The following is a 13,328-nucleotide window of genomic DNA, read 5'->3' as shown; positions in this document are numbered from 1 at the left end:
TCCTATCCGCTGCAGGCATCCACTTTATTATGACCATTAAAACGTTCACTGTGTCCTGAGCTTTTTTTTTATAGTCTTGCATGTCATGTTTGTCTATGTGGTAATAGTCTGAAGGGATATTTATGATGTAAATAGTCAACTCAGTGTCCATTTAATGACAAAACAGGCAAAGGCATAGATTAAAAAAAAAGTGTTGAATTTATTTTTATATATGACATGAAAAGTACACTTAAATAGAAATCAACACAGGATTAAAAAAAAGCCCATGGTGGTGACCTGAAAGCCAACATGTTCTAGATTTAAACTCTTCCACAGTATAAGTAATAAATAAACTCACACATACTGGTTTCATACAGTAATGTGCAAATATCGTCAGTCAACATTAGGTTTGTTGGTTTAGTAAAATTAGAATGACCACACATGGGGACAGAGGCCACACCAAAGAGTGACTTTAACCATTATTTTATTATTTTTTGTGCGTCTTTCCTGTTGTATCTGACGAAATAAAAATGAGAAATGAATGCATGCCCATTTCAACTCTGCAAAAACAACAAAGCTAAGACTTTTGTGCAGTACTGTATATTTCACACACATTGCAGCTCTGACACCTGCTAAGATCTCAGTGCAGCTCGTGCTTTGTCCAGGATGTCCTTTCTCATTCTTGGATAATTTGGATGAGCAGCCAAAACCTAATGACAGAATCAGAGGTTAATCACTGGTTACAAACTGTTCCACAGTCCTAATGTATAAAAGCTCAAGATGTCTCACCTTATGACACACATCTATAGCATCGACGTGCCTCTTTGCTTTTAGGTAGTTGAAAGCAAGTTTGTATCCTAAACAAAAACAGACATGGTGCATTATAAATGTAGTTTCTGATTAATTTTGTCCTTATACATAGAACTGGATATGTGATTTTCGTTGACGTACCAATAGTTGGATTAGTTCGGTTTCCATATTTCCAGGCCAGTTCATAGTGGAGTGCTGCATCACAGAATGCCTGTTCTTTTTCCATTATGTATCCCAGATATTCATAAGCTTTACAGCATGACTAGGGAAAAAGGTACAATTATTATCACAGAGAAAGGCAGAAAAAAAATGTGCATCGGAATCACAGAAAACACAAATGACAAATATCAGGAAAAATGTGCAAATAGAACAACTTTGTAACTCACAGAAAATTTGAACAGTAAATATTTCCAGAACTACCTTGTTATGGTTGAGGCATCTTTTGAGGAGGTCTGTGGCCATGTCATACTTCCCCGAATGGATGTAAATGTCTGCCAGGAGCAGCCAGCTCTTCTCAAACTCATCGGCGTCAACAATGGTCCAGTTCATCTTAGCTATGCGTTTCAGCTGGTTTCTTGCTCTGGGAGTTTGTTTTAGCATCATGTAAGCTGTCGCCATAGCCAACAGTCCTGGCACATGGTCTTTCTGAATTCAATTAAAGGACTGTGGTTAGACAGGATGGCTCTGACAACACCTCACCCCACTAGACGACTACACTGAACATAAATAATAATAAAAAGTGATGAATTGATAAATATTTCTTGAACATTACGTTGAACTAAACCACACCAGTAATGACATGAACAGCATTTGGGTATATTTACATAAGGGGGAGGGAGAACCTATGCAAACCATCTGGAGTTTACCTACCTCATTGTTTGCAATCTCTGTGAAAACATTAAGTGCTTTCTCCACATTGGCCTTTTGTTTAGTCGCCAGTAGACAGTAGTTCTCCAGGATGCGGAGCTGTAAATGTCCGCCTGGTGTTTGAGGCTTTAACTCCTTCAGCAGCTTCTCAGCTGTTCTCACAGCAAGCTGCTCTGACTCCTGCTTCTCTGTGGAGTTCCTATGAAAGAGAGAGAACCAGCAGTATTAGTTTGCAAACAGTGGGTTTAATTCTATAAAATACATGTATGAATGTTTTACCTAATTTTCATTTCAAATACTGTTTTAAGTTCACTCACCCAAGTTCACCCTCTAAATTCTCAAACACTTCTCCCCCCATAGTGTCATTGTCTGGGTTTAAATAGATTTCAATCATGTTATACACAGCGTTTTGACCCCAATCATTGTCCTTCCGTGCCTTGTTAAAGTGTCGCAGAGCATCATTAGGTTCTCCTGTGTACCTGAGCAACAACCACAAGTTTAGAGTTACATACTGCTTTAAATGTAAACCAGATGTCACCACAAAAACACACCAAACATACCAAAGGTAAAGGCCTTTGCAGTAGTTAAACCCAGGGTCAAACTTAGTCCTGGAAGAATGTTTTTCTGCCATATCAAGAAAACGTGGAATCTCCTCCAATTTCCCAGCTCTTCTCAACAGGTCAATGAGACGTGACAGTGTGAGGTAATTGTCTGAAAACAACAGGAAAAAGATCATCCATCCATTTACATTTCAATTCATCAAAAGAATTCTTTGAAAACTCCACAATTTGCACTGTTTTTGAGGAGGGTTAGTGTAGAGACATTTCTCTGCTGAACCTGGTTTTCGCTCCAGAAGTTGTTGAAAGTGGAAAACTGCTTTTTCATAGTCTTGCTTCCTGAACATTAAATCAGCCATCATCTAGGGACAAACAAGCATAAAAAAAAAAATCAATAAATGAAATTCAAAAATGACTATGATCAAAACAGAGGTAGACAGTACAAACCAGAGTTGCATCTTCATTAAACTGGTCATTCTTTAAAATGACACTGCACTGCTCCTGGCAGGCATCGACCTCGTCCAGAGTAAGGTATAACCGAGCCAACTCCAGCATCACCTGGGAACAGGGAGTGCATTCATATAGACTGAGTTGATGTGACAGCATTTTTTGTGGAATAGTGTAATGTAGATAGATCAGGCTTTCTGCCTCAAACAAACTATTAAGTTAGATCACAACATTTTAGAAACACAGTGCTGAGACATTAAAAGATGCCAAGGCCTGTCAACCACAGCTGCAGTGAGGACACAGGACGTTTTGATTCCTGCTGCACTGACCTTGCGATCTGTCTCACAATACACAAGAGCTTCTTTGTAGAATTTGACTGCTCTCTCATAGCCCCTCTGACTTGTGTAGTATTTAGCGATTTCAGCGCAGATCTCTGCAGCAAGCTGCTTCTGCATGGGGATGGCGTCAGGCTGCTCCAACTGCACTCGCTTCAGCACCTTGGCCTGAACATCCCGGGCCTGAAAATAATGATGAAAGTAACAACACCCACCGTTGTCATTTTTGTCATCATCTCCCAAAAAGTCAGATGGAGTGATTGATTTGACTTAGATTTTTACTATGTTTTATATTAAACAGGGAAGGGCATAATAAAATGTATAATTGTAACTACTTACTTTTTGTAGGGAAAGTAAAGCTTCCTCATTTTTGTCAACTTTATTCTGAACCTTAGCCAGCAAGACCAGATATCTGCAATCATCTGAGAGTCCTGGTAGTTCATTCACTAGATTTATAAGCAAAAAAATTATAAAGACAAAAAGGCAGTAATACCTTAAACTGTAGAAGTGTAGTAAATATAAACAATATTGCAAAACATTATCATGTATTTCAGCCTGTTTCTTATTTATTGTTATGTCCTTCAGCAGCACTCCTGTACAGGGTTTATCACCTTGTGAAACACTGCTATGTTTTAAGTACCTGGGTCATGGCTCAGTGCATCATTCAGGACTTTCTCACAGCGCTCATATTGCTTCATCTTCAGCAGCAGCTCGGCCAGGTCATAGCGCAGGAAGTTCTGTTGCTCAGTCTTCAGGGCAGCCTCATAGTAATTTATTGCCTGAGTGATGGCAGCTTTATGTCAACACTGCTTGGTCTTTGAGTGAGCTGTGTTTATCTTTAAACAAGTGTACAATACAAACCTTGACGTAGTTGTGAGTCTTGACCAGCGCTTTCCCAATTTTACTGGCTAAAGCACCATCTTTGGGGTTTTTCTTCAGAGCTTGTTCATAAATCTCAATGGCCTTCTCTGGCTGTGGATAAACACATTTTACAATAAATGGTGTCACAATTTGTTGTTTTGAAGCTTTTATAAATATTATTCAGGAAGTATGGCAACCTTCATTGTTTACTTAATTCAATAAATGCCCAGCAAGCTGTTACTGCATATTTCGATTTAGGATCTAGTGAGCAGGGAATGTTCCCACGACATTGGCAAACATTACCTACACATTGTAATTTTTTTAGACAAATATTTTAATCTAATGTTTGAATAATATTTCCAGGACATTTATCATTTCAAATAATGTTCCTGTTAAGTAACATCTTAATAAAGGAGGAACACCCTCATCGTAGCATTTAGAAGATATTTAGAGCCTGTTTTTAGAAAAAACTCCTGCAATTTGATGTTTTCACAGAGGCAAAATATTTGGCCTGGAACCAAGAATGTAACAGCAAACCTGCAGCTAATTAGCTTAAACTTCACTCACATGGATCACTGTGAGCAAACGGTATCCATTTTGTGGCATCACTCAACATTCTCCAAATATTTACAACAGTCAGTCTTAAGGTACACTAGAGCAGATTTCTTAGCTGTAGGGAGTAGAATCGCTGATGTGTTGAGTGAGCTTAGATACTTTTTAACTTTGGTGGCAACAGAACTGCATTGCAGCAGGGCTACACCTCCACCATGGAATGAAAGCCGTTGTCAAAAACAGCACCAGAGTTTTGCCTGTTTGCTTCCATAATCTTTAATGATAACAAGGAAGAATCTTCTCATTGCAAAGTTTGGAACTGTTTTCAGGATGTTACTAAGGCCTCAAATGATAAAAGCCTTTACTAAATATTCTGATACTATGACATGCTCACAGAGGTGTGACATTTTGTCTGCAACATTGTAATGATCTGTTGAGATTATGTTGAACTACAAATGTTTTGCTCAAAAATGTGGCTTTGCATTTGTTCTTGGAATGTTTTTAGCTGTAACATTTTCCCCAAAATTACTTTCTTAAATGCAGCATAAGAATCCTTAAAACATTCTAAAAATGTGTGGTGATAACATTGTTATAACACCATACCCAAACTTTCTTAGAACATTTTCAGAGGGAATTTTTTTCCATTCCAGCAAAAAGTATTTTGTTCAAAAACATCCTGAGAAAAGTACTTATAATGTTTTGCTTATGTTTTTAGATGGAATGGCTTTACTTCGTAGAATGTTTACAAAATTTTGTATTAAAAATTCTTTTAAAATACTATAAAAATATCAGGTGTAGGAATTCAATATTAGTGTATGATGCTATTTTTGCAGATATGCCTTTTAAAAATTCTTTTAAAATACTATAAAAATATCAGGTGTAGGAATTCAATATTAGTGGATGATGCTATTTTTGCAGATATGCCTCAATTGTAACTGAAATTAGAGGTTAGTTATTACCCTGCAGGGATTTCATTGGTTTTTTTTTTCTTACCAGATATTATTATAATACTCATCATAAATTGTATGATAGGGCTAGGTGATCTTCCCTCTGTCAGATGTGATGACATGAAGAACAACACTTATTGGCTGTTTTCTATTAATGTGACACCTAATCACCAATGATCAAATGATTGCATTCTGTTGTAAGCTGATTTATAGGTATATATTTTTTAATATATATATTTCTGGTCCAATATTATCTTTCAATGTTACTAATGACAACACTAGAGATTTCACTACCCTTAACCATCGTGGATTTTTAATTCAGTCAATACTTCACATATATAGACTCCACATGTGTAGTTAAAGCTGGTCTAGGTTTAAAATGACCAAGAAAACCTCAAAAAATCTTTTTTCTGTGAAAAAAGAACAACACAATTGCAATACACAGATGTATCTAATTTTCCACTTACTTCTTGAATATTCATGTAAGCATCACCAAGTAAGAGGTATGTGTGAGGACTGGGCAATTTCTCCACAATTTCTCTGAAGAGAAAACATGGATATCATTCTGATGCATTTATTGATCTGAAGTTGAATCATGTTTGATGCAGTGTATTCCTTCATAAGCTCAGCTATTATCCACCATTAAAATCGCTTTAAGATTTCAGTCAGTGTTTTTCTACTTGGGACTCAAATTTACTGCTCACCTGTAACAGCTTGCATAAAGACTCTTCTCTTTTCTGTGGTTTAGATATATGTCTGCCATTTTCTCCTTGGCCTGGATGTAGTAGGGCTGCTCTGGGGTAATGTTTCGGAGCATACTCAGTGCCAGCTCAGTGTCACCACGCAGCAGGGCCAGGTCTGCATTGGCAATAGTAACACGTAGTTCCTCAGGGGTGCCCGAGAACTCGATGATTGCATCCTGCATCACTTTGGCTGCTTCATGCTGAAATATTAAATGAATTTGTAAGCTTAAAATCCAGAAACACTAATGAGAAATAACTCTCATTTGAACAGCCAATTGAGATTTGTCCACTTGGGGGCACCAGAGTAAACTATAAAGACAACACTCATATTGTAAATAGATAATTACTCTAATTACTCATTTTTATTCCCCATCTGTAATTATTGCAGGAAGTACTAACTCACACACTTTTTAGGTGTTACATGTTATACTGTACTGAGCAGGTACCCTCTTTCTTGGTACTTTCTTTCGTATTTGTTGCCAGGTAAGAAATATACAGAACCGTTTGTTTCTTGAAAACAGCTGTCAGGGGCTGTAAATGATGAGAATCATGAGAGCAAGGCAGCAGCAAAAGTGCAGCCAGGGATAAACTCTGCTGTAAGATTCCATGGAGCAGAGGGGAACAGGAAAGTCTTGAGAAAAGTCTAAGTGGGTTTGTCACGATCAGTAATACTTCTCATTTTATGCATGTTCATTTGATCCATTGTTGTTGTAAAATATATAATATTCTAGAGTTTATGCACGATGCTATCATCTTAAAAATATTTTACCTGTTCACCATTAAGCCACAGGGCTTCAGCTAACTCCAAGAAGACAGAGACACAGTCAGCAGGACTCAGCTCAGTTTTCTTATTCTTGGACTTGGATGAGGATCCAGCTCTGCGGACACCTGGAAGACTCATGGCCATTTGTAACGTTTGAATAGCCTCCGTTAACTCACCCATTTTCTTCTTTGCCTGAGCCTTGATCAGATGATACAAAGGATGTTCTCTGATCTGAAATGGGCAACAAGTCAAGATACTTGTCAAACTCCTGCACATACATGAAATGACTGTAGTGAAAAGTATTTAACACCAGAACCCTTTTGATAATAATTCAAAAGAAGTTGAAGTGATGGTGATGATACTGATAAAAAAGTATGCATGAAACTGATAACAAATGCAGAATTTAATGAGCTGAGTTAGAAGATGTGTTGGTGCTATTGGAATTTAACAGCACAAACTCACATCATACCACCTTTCACAATATATTCAAAGATCTGTAATTCTGCAGACTTACTATTTATAGCAACCTATATTCACTTAAATCTATTTTCTTAAGCTTTAAAAATGATTATACATCACAGAAATATGGATACTAAGTACCTTATGAGGAGTTTTATGAGGAACAATTTATAACAATGTCACCTTATTGGCAATCTTACCTCAAAGTTATGGCTTAGGCAGAGTTCAAGAGACTGGGAACACAATGTGAAGTTACCCTGCACCAAATGGATCTGAGCCATCAGCAGATGAGCATCTGCATGAGAAGGACACTGTTCCAGACAATGATGTAGGCTGCTCTGACCTGCTTCAATATCACCTGAAGAAAGAAAAAGGCAAGTGTTTTATATAGCAGTAAGTGGAAAAAACAAATATAATCCTTATTTTAAGTGCTGCACTGACCAGACTGATATCTGACTTTGGCCAACAGAAAAACCCCTTGAAGGAGACCTGGTACAATCTTGACCACAGTATCCAATAATGTGGCACAATGCTGCAGCTGAGGGGCAGGAGGCTGACCCTGAGCTGGAGGCTAGACCATGGACAGTAAAAACAGTTACTTACTGAAAACCTCTACCAGCTTTTCACAAGTCTCAGTACAAAAAATAAGTATGCATACCTCAGCTCATACCATGAAATGAAAAACACAACTGTACTTGGAAACATTTTACATAACAGCCTCTGATCCTCACCACTGTGTCTGAGATTTATTTGGAGGTACTAAATTATCATAGAAATATTTAGACAAGTGGGATCTGAATCAGGCATCATTCTCTCTCACACTCAGAAGTTGTAAAGCAGTACCTTTCTTTAAGGTTTCTAATTTGCTCAAGTTATAAAGACCCACATATTCATTTTCATTCAGGACTTCTCCAATCATACCTTAGCAGGACACAGTGCAAGATACACTTTAACAATCTCCAAAAGGAAGTCAGGGTTGAGCTTCTCAAAGTATTCCACACCCAGAGGCAGACCTTGTAGAGTGGAGAAGTGAGTGTCAACTGCATCATTTAGCAGGTTGGTCACCTCTTCTTGAGGTCGATGCTTTTTCACTGCCAGAACAGCTCGCAGGTACATTAACTCCTATTTGAGTAAAAAGAGATGATTTAGAAACAAAACAGAACCTAACTTATAAAGGATAAACAGAGTATAAAACAGAGTTTCTTCAAACAGAATATCATCTCTCAACATTTACCCCAGATTTCCCAATGGACTGTTGAATCTCTGTAAGAAACTCTAACTGTTGTTCTGCATCTTCAAGCTGGCCCTCTATCAGCTGGCAACGAATTATACCTTTGTAAAAAAAAAAAAATCAACAAACATGCTTCCCCTTAAGAAATATTATACATAATGCATATACGGTGATTTGGGTCATGAAGACTTGTCCCGTTACCAGTCAAAGCAGCAACACTAGTCTCATCCAAAGTCATGGCAGTCTTGTACCACTTTGTGGCTTCCTTGATTTTGCCCTGAAGTACCATCTGGTAACCCATCTCTGTGGCTAATTCTGAGTCCCCTGATGCCACAGAAAGGGCCTTTTCCACCATTCTGAATGTCTGCTCAATCACTTTTTCATTCCGTCCACACTGTAAGGAGACATGAATGATAAGCTTTGTTAAAAAATGGTGATATCCTCTTCATCCTCTAAAAAAGATGAAAAAAAAGTTGCATTTTGTAAAGAATACTAAAAATCTTCTTACAACACGGGTAAAGGCCAGAGACATCCTGTACAAAAGCTCTGGGTTACGTGGTTCCACAATGTCCAAACTGCTGATGAGGTTTGACAGATGCTTTACAGACTAAAAAGAGAGACAAAAACTGTTCCTGTAAAATTATTTTGCCATTGCTGTATGAAAAATATCTCTACTTACTATTTCAGAATTTTTACTACTCTATGAGATCAGCATATGTATATGTGAACTTTACCTCAGTAATATCACCATCTCTGCACAAAGAATGCAAAGCTAGCATCCTTAGAGCCTCCAGGTTATTTTTATCCTTCTGTAAAAGCCTGAAACATAACACAGGTGCCTGTGAATGAAGTCCATCTCTGACATCTCAATGAGCTTGGATTTCTTTGATTGGTAGTAATAGAATATCTGATACTGCAACAGTAGTGTATTGAACTTCCACACAAATAACATTAAAACTAAAAGGAGGAGTGAAACTTCCAAAAGATGATAGGTATCCTGTTAACTTGCTGCACCCTCTGGCTTCATCTGAGTGAGGGCAGAACAGCAGCTCTGATACTGGTGCAACCTGAATAATGAGTTCACCCTGTTCAGCAATCCTGAGGCAGTGAATCCTTGAAATTGTGTGATCCTTTCTCTCAAAGGGCTTTTTGGATGCAGGCTAAAATTGGCTAAGGTCCAAAAGGGTGAGTTAGCACAAACAATGGCTCACTCAGTATGCACTGGTTTGAGCAGTCTTGCTTGTGTTTAATTTGCACTTGAATGCTAAGCCATTTGTAAAGAAAGACTGTGTTTTTTCTTAAATTCATGGTGGTTATTACAAATATTTTTTGGCACTTTTTAATCTCATCAGAGACATTGTGAACTTTTTTAATTTTTAAGAGTGCTGAATTTATGAAATAAGGTTAGGATATATTTAAGTAGAATTTAACTTCAGTATATTGTGAGTGTGAAACATTCTGACCTCTTCTTTGGTTACCTGTGTGCTGCATCTACAGTTTGCTCCCAGTCTTGAAGGCTCAGCAACAGCTTCATCTTCTTGACCAGGGCAGGCAAGAATGCAGGGAAACTAACGATGACTTGGTTAACCATCTCTAATGCTCCAGAATAGTTCTGACGATATTCATAGTATTGTGCCTAAAACAGACCATATGTCACTTAGAATGTACAATATCCAAAGACAGGTAAACACATTCATATAAGCGAGCAACTAATAATTAGAAATAAAGTAGTTTATATCTAGCAATAACCAAATAAAATCCTGTCCTGACTGAAATAAATAAATAAACACACACACACACACACATATATATATATATATATATATATATATATATATATATATATATATATATACATACACATACATACATACATACATACATATACATAAATATATATATATATATATATATATATATATATATATATATATATATATATATATATATATATATATAGTAGTGAATAGAACACTGAAAGAATATGAAGAATATAAATTTCAACGGTGTCAAGAGTCATAGTAAATCATGCATAAACAGAAACAAAACACTATTAAAGGCAGAGGAAATCGGGTGTAATAAGAGCTTGATATATCCAGTTATGATCGAAGAATACCATTTCATTCAGAACTGTATTTCCAACCTTACCTTTCCCATCAGCCCAAACACATCTGGTCTCTCTTTCAGTCCCTCATCAAAGTATTTTCCAGCCTTTCTTGCATATGCATCTTTACCAGATGTCACATCTATCCAGGCTTTTAGGATGATCCCCTGAAAAACAGATACAATATCAGTCTATTTTTTTTCCTAAGTGCAAGTAAGGAAGAAGCCTGAAGGCCACCTTTATTGTTTCATATAAATGACTCAGTAACAATGAAGCTTTCCTCAAACACATGTCTCACCTCTCTAGAGCCATTGGAGAGTTTGATCATTCTCTCTATGTACTCCCTTGCTTTATCGTTTCTTCCTAACAGCCACAAAAACATTCCAGCATAATAAAGACTCTTTGGAGAGGCACTTTTACGATCTTCTTTGACCTTTGCATCAAGTTCTTGAATGATTTCTCGGTCTGGGAATATAGAAACATTTATTATGACACTTTAAAAGGTATACAGTATGGCCGCCTTTAGGAGATGTCTGGGAAAAATGAATAACGTGGTAGAAATGGCTTGCCTGGGTTTGTCTTTTTCTTTTCAGCATAGACAAGGGCCATTAAAGTGCAAAGAGACACATCACGACTGTCTCTTATTGAGTCCAACTCTACTGTGGCGTTATGAATTTGATCTGGATAAAAACATTTACATAAATGCATATTAGTAGTAGACAGTAAGGTATGCACGGCACAAAGTAAGAGACACTGGTATCTCTTCACGATCACTTGATGTGCTTACCTTGCATTAGGACACCATATGCATGTAGAAAAGTATAGATAGGATCATTGCTGAATTTCCTCTGTGCAGCTGTTGCAAGATTTACAGCATGATGGAAATATTTCTCATAGCAGTAGTGCCGGATCAATGCCTGAAATACAGACACAAGGTAAATTAGGAGTTTAAATTCATCCTTAACCAGACAGTCAGACATTGCAGACCCTTGCTACATCAGATCATAAAATGCACTCCTGCATAATTCCACCATGATGTGCATACACCAAACAAAACATATATATTATAATTCAAGGTTTGGATTCACGTTTCAGTCATTGTTTAAGTTTTAATGTCAGTTCAATTATCACAATCAGTGTGAATTGGTCTTACATGAAAACAAAATATTTAATCTGTGTAAATAATAAATCTGTTGTTAGTTGATGTTTCAAACTGAGTTGAGGAGCTCTCATAAAAATGTCAGATTTAGAAATGAAAACATATCCCCTCTTCTGGATGTCTGTACGGATCACCAAGAGACCGGTGACGTTGACATGTATATTTTCATGCAGCATGTGTGCGTTCAAAGTAATTACTAGTACGTGACAGAAATTCACCGAAATGTTAAAAGTGCCCTATATCCCAATGGTGAAGTGGAGTTCCTTATCCTGATACGGACCCTCTTCATGGACAGACCTAATGTACCTTGTGTGAAACGTTCAAGTCGACATGCCTGTACTTTTTGCCACAAGACGAGGGTTGACTTTACACCCATTAGCAACAACGCAGGCTCTCAAGTACATCCCTCCAGTCTTCTCATATAAGTAACGTAAACAGAAAAATCTCATAAAACAAGATAAGCTACCTGACAAGTACGTATAGCTAAGGTAGTGGCAGGTCGTTAGCTTGATGTGGATAAACGATTACTTGCGCCAAGGAAACATATCTATCATTCATATCATTACCATAAATCATGTAGCTGTACCAAACAGATTAGATTAGAGAGACATTATTGTTTATTTACTTTGTTAATACTGTTAACTTTAGCCTTAGATATATTGAAATTATAATGATGCTAGCAGTTTTTACGAATTACGAACTGTCTGGCGTATCTGTATGCATTTGCAAAACCCCAGACTAACAGAGTTCTATAAGTACAGATTTTAATATTTTTAGTTTTATGCTAGCTTACATGGTTTTAGTTTATTAGCGTTATCTCATTACAACGTGTTCACTCACCAGCACTGTCTCTTCGTCCTCCATCTTTGCGTGTAAGCTTTGTGCTTCGGAGGTACTTAAAAATCGTGGAAACAGTTTATAAATTTATGCTGTTAAGGCAATAGTGTTGTTAAAGTGCGATATTAACACAGCGTCAGTCGTGAGGTCGCCATCTTGCACCAACTCCTTCGCGTTGCCTGGTAACTTGGTACTGACTTATATAATTATTTTACCCGAGTCTATCCTTTTAGGCAATATTTACTCCCTTGTGTAGGTGTCAGCCGTCTCCTTTGTTATAATAACAGATCAACACCCCAAACATATAGCTCACTATGCTTGAAACTAGTAAAATATTTACTTGGAGACTGTACTGCGCGATGCAAAGAAGTAAGAAGGAAGCCTGAAAGGTATTACTCAGGGATATAGAGCTCTAATGTTATGACCGCCATCATTGTATTTGAGTTGACGTCGAACTACTGTCCCAAGTATGTCTCCTGGGGGCGCACTTATCCTATAAAAAGTCAAAGTAGTCTAATTGTCCAATTGTGCGGTGTATTCCTCCAACAGAAACAAGAGCAACAAAAATATGTATTTTATAAAACAACAACAACAACAACAACAACAACAATAATAATAATAATAATAATAATAATAATAATAATAATAATAATAATAATAATGAAAAGAATCACCAT

General features: G+C 37.1%; 1 protein-coding gene across 2 annotated transcripts; it reads right to left on the bottom strand.

The window, feature by feature from the left end:
• Positions 1-182: 182 nt before the first annotated feature.
• Positions 183-12,839, bottom strand: ttc21b (tetratricopeptide repeat domain 21B). Of its 2 annotated transcripts, none has more exons than XM_030124438.1 (29): positions 12,655-12,839; positions 11,443-11,572; positions 11,225-11,335; positions 10,954-11,120; positions 10,700-10,822; positions 10,030-10,187; positions 9,286-9,370; positions 9,060-9,158; positions 8,753-8,945; positions 8,555-8,652; positions 8,242-8,442; positions 7,762-7,891; positions 7,521-7,678; positions 6,868-7,092; positions 6,060-6,298; positions 5,823-5,895; positions 3,857-3,967; positions 3,636-3,774; positions 3,335-3,441; positions 2,990-3,178; positions 2,661-2,771; positions 2,479-2,575; positions 2,217-2,367; positions 1,974-2,135; positions 1,660-1,855; positions 1,210-1,434; positions 931-1,051; positions 769-836; positions 183-689 (listed from the first exon to the last, which is right to left on the bottom strand). In XM_030124438.1, the coding sequence occupies exons 1-29, from the start codon at positions 12,676-12,678 to the stop codon at positions 612-614; spliced, it is 3,969 nt and encodes a 1,322-aa protein (XP_029980298.1). In that variant the 5' UTR covers positions 12,679-12,839; the 3' UTR covers positions 183-611. The 2 variants fall into 2 exon arrangements, with proteins under 2 accessions (XP_029980298.1, XP_029980299.1); XM_030124439.1 differs by having other exon boundaries at positions 2,494-2,575; positions 12,655-12,838.
• Positions 12,840-13,328: the final 489 nt, after the last annotated feature.

This window comes from Sphaeramia orbicularis, chromosome 21 (genome assembly GCF_902148855.1).
Source record: "Sphaeramia orbicularis chromosome 21, fSphaOr1.1, whole genome shotgun sequence".
NCBI lineage: Eukaryota > Metazoa > Chordata > Actinopteri > Kurtiformes > Apogonidae > Sphaeramia > Sphaeramia orbicularis.
The sequence above is the reverse complement of the archived record's forward strand: the minus strand, read 5'-3'. Positions and strand labels throughout refer to the sequence as shown.